We start from the raw sequence: 3,464 nt of genomic DNA, 5'->3' as shown, positions 1-3,464 counted from the left end.
ATGGCTATCCCAAGAGCATTTGCTTCCCTCTCCCTCGCCCTCACACTGCTCCTTGTGGTGGCTCCTCTTTGCTCTATTGCCGACGACACACTTTACCCTGGTGAAGTACTCGGGCCAGGGAGATCCCTGATTAATGGGAACTACACTTTAGTTATGCAGACTGACTGCGACTTGGTGTTGTATAATGTTTGCGACCCCATCTGGTCCTCCAACACTAGTGGCATGGCCACAAACTGCTACGTCACTTTCGCGACGAACAACAATTTGGTCATTCACAGTTCCGACGGCAATGCCCTGTGGTCTAACAACAAAAGCGGGGGACAAGGCAACCATGTTCTCGTTCTTCATGATGATGGTAACGTCGTCGTGTATGGCCGCGGAAGATGGGATGCCCGAACTAACTTGCCATCCTTTCGTCTTCCGTCTGCTGATCAAACTACAAATGAAGCCGAGGCTGCAGGGGTTGCCATGGTCATCAATAAGTGATGCTGAAGCTTAATTAATGAACAATATCTATATATATAATAAGCGCATTCCATATCCTAGTTCATGCTTGCGCAAGTCAATAATTTGTAATAATTAGCCGTGCCCTACTTCATATATATATATATTTATATATGAAGTAGCCGGCTACTTCAGTTTCTACTGTTGCCAGGAGCACGAAGGCCTCCTTTTGCTTCGAACTTCGTAACGCAGGTCCACATGTTTTTTTTGTTGGTTTACAGAACCCACGACAACAACATTAACATCAGCAACAGCAGCATGATCATCCTAATAATAATAATAATAATAATAATAATAACAGCTAATCTTTACATAACTATAAAAAAATCACTATAGTAACCGTTCTCCTTCAAGGTTGCATGCTACAGATTTTTATATTTTAAAATATTTATTTATGAATTTTAAAAGTTAAAACTATAACTCAATTAATTTGGAAAATAATTCCCTTAAAAAGATCCTTTTAAAATAAAATGCCAGACAAAAAAAAAGAAAGAATAATGGCAACATCCTACTTATGTTTTATACTAAAATTTTGAATTGAATAAAATCGTACATAACAACAAATAGATAAGAATAATGGCCACCTGTCTACTTGAGCTTTTTATTAAAGTTATGGTTTTTATTGGCTTAACTCTTGATGTTATTCTGCATAAGGAAAATTATATCCATAATTAAATAAATTGTATATTCATAATTAAATAAATTGAGATTTCATTAATTAAAAAGTTTTTTTTTACTTATCATGTTTTGAAACTATTCTTTATTTATTTATTTTTTTTACTTATCATATTAGAAATTTTGTGTAATATTAAATAATTTTTTTAAAATTTATTTTTTAAATTAATATATTTATATAATTTTTAATAAATCACAATCAACTAAGTATTAAATCATATACTCCACTTAGTAGAGTTTAAATATCGGTATTTTTAAAACATAATAAAATATTTTATAAAATTTAAATTATTATCTAAATTTAACTGATATTCTTAATGTGTGTGAAATAAATAAATCTAACAAATAAAAAAAAACAGAAGGAGTAGATATGATGATATATTGATGTACTTAACAATTTATTATATATTATAATGTCGTCCTTTGGTACAAACATTATAGGGCTATACCTAGGATGACCCCTTTGGACTCCTATATGCCGACCACATAGAGCTATAGTTGTTTTTTTATTATATAATTTTTTATTTAATAAAAATAATATTTTTGTTAAGACTTCTTCTGAGAACTCATTTTTATTAAAACCAGCCTTGTATATATAAACATTTAATCATTTTTTCATGCCGGCTATTTCGGCTTTTGGGTTTTTTTTTTACCACATCTAGTGGTTTATTTGTCGGTTGTTAGTTTTGTTCGCAAATTCTAGTGTGTTATATCTTTCTTTATTAATGAAGGTGTTTCATCCATATTGAAAAAATAAAAATAGTTGTCATTTCTTATCCATACAATAATTCGGATCATCTGGATCTGCCCTGATCAGAATATTTTGATTTCACATAAGCAGACATAGTCACAAATGTTGTCATTTCCTAGGTTCAGACCCATGATTCGCATAATCCTAAAAACAAGCCCATGACACCTCTATATATATTGTCTTTATTTGGAATGTTTCCAAAAAAAAAAAGTTTGGTTGGATCGATGATCGGATAATTTGGATCTCGTGGAGAATTGGAGTGTTTTTCCATTCTTTCTTTTTTTTAGAATTTTTAATGGAAGGTGGATTTATGGGGAGGTGAAGTGTTTGATTGAAAGAGATACTGTAATTGGTACAGCAGCAGGAGAGCTTCAAGTTGTGGTGATCGGTGGAGTGGTTTTTGGATGCAAAGTTGATCTCAACCCCAGCCCGTGGAGTGGGTGTTGGTGAAGGCAGAGGAAATTATCAGAGACAAGTTCAACAGCAATTTCAGTCAAATCTACCACAATTAAAACACTGTACATTTTGAAAATTCCCACTACAGTGGGATCCTGCAGCCCGGGATGGCTTCAGCTGAGGCAATTAATTAAGGTTGAAGCTGGTTTGGATCCCGAGTGCCGATACCTCCAGAAGTTTATGCTTTATCACACTTGATCCAATTTTTTTATGTATGGGTGAATAGATAAGAATAGAACTTAATTTCTGGAGGTGCTTTCCAAGTCGCGTTTAAGTCTCACATCCACATCTCCTAATTTAAAGGGAGTTTATGTGCCCAACCTAGACTGGTCTTTTAGAGCTATGAATCTCTTATTGGATGCATCAATGTCAAAGATCAATAAATTGGAACAATCAAAACTAAACATCGAAGAAGATACACGTTTTTATAAATCGTACATAACAACAAAAAGATCAGAATAATCTTTACTGTCATTACTGTCAATGAGGAGACCATCAGAGCCTGCCTAGCTAGTTTTGGTTGAAGCTGGTTTCCGGGCCATACACGGCGAGGTTGCGATCTTTCTGAAGGATGAAAGAAAGCATCACTATGGGTTTCTAATGTGAGGAAATTATTGATGTGGGATTTGAATATTATCATTGCACATAACCATATTATTACATCTGGTTCTATTTAAATTACATGCCCATGCACCTTAATCAATTGACTCCTATTAAAAAAAAAAAGTTAGTTGAAATTAGTTATTATCTGCAATCTATAAAAAATTGTATCAATTTTTCAAAATTACCCCGTTTAAAACACCATCAAAATTTCATTAATTTTTTATAATTTAATTATATATTTTATTCTCTTAACGTTGTGTTTTAATTTTCTAAAAAATATTAAATACATAGAAGTATATTAAAGATATAAGATAAAGTTAGAAAAAAAAAAACTATTTAATGTTTCATAAATTTTATAAATAAAAATATATAAATAACCAAATAAAATTTTAAAATAGAGCAAGTAAAAAAAGTAACTATAGGAGTACTATCTATGGTAGGTTTTAAATGTGGGAGGACCATATAATAGTTGCCA

At 32.1% G+C, this 3,464-nt stretch overlaps 1 protein-coding gene across 1 annotated transcript; it reads left to right on the top strand.

Moving 5' to 3' along the window:
* LOC120282971 (mannose-specific lectin-like) lies at nt 1–486 on the top strand. Its single transcript, XM_039289799.1, has one exon. It carries the CDS (start codon nt 1–3, stop codon nt 484–486), a length of 486 nt encoding a protein of 161 aa, XP_039145733.1.
* Nucleotides 487–3,464: the final 2,978 nt, after the last annotated feature.

The sequence above is a fragment of the Dioscorea cayenensis genome, chromosome 18 (genome assembly GCF_009730915.1).
Source record: "Dioscorea cayenensis subsp. rotundata cultivar TDr96_F1 chromosome 18, TDr96_F1_v2_PseudoChromosome.rev07_lg8_w22 25.fasta, whole genome shotgun sequence".
NCBI lineage: Eukaryota > Viridiplantae > Streptophyta > Magnoliopsida > Dioscoreales > Dioscoreaceae > Dioscorea > Dioscorea cayenensis.
The sequence above is the reverse complement of the archived record's forward strand: the minus strand, read 5'-3'. Positions and strand labels throughout refer to the sequence as shown.

What these genes read in the sequence shown, in the direction of transcription:
- LOC120282971 (XM_039289799.1), top strand. Translation starts at nt 1, where the DNA reads ATGGCTATCCCAAGAGCATTTGCTTCCCTCTCCCTCGCCCTCACACTG.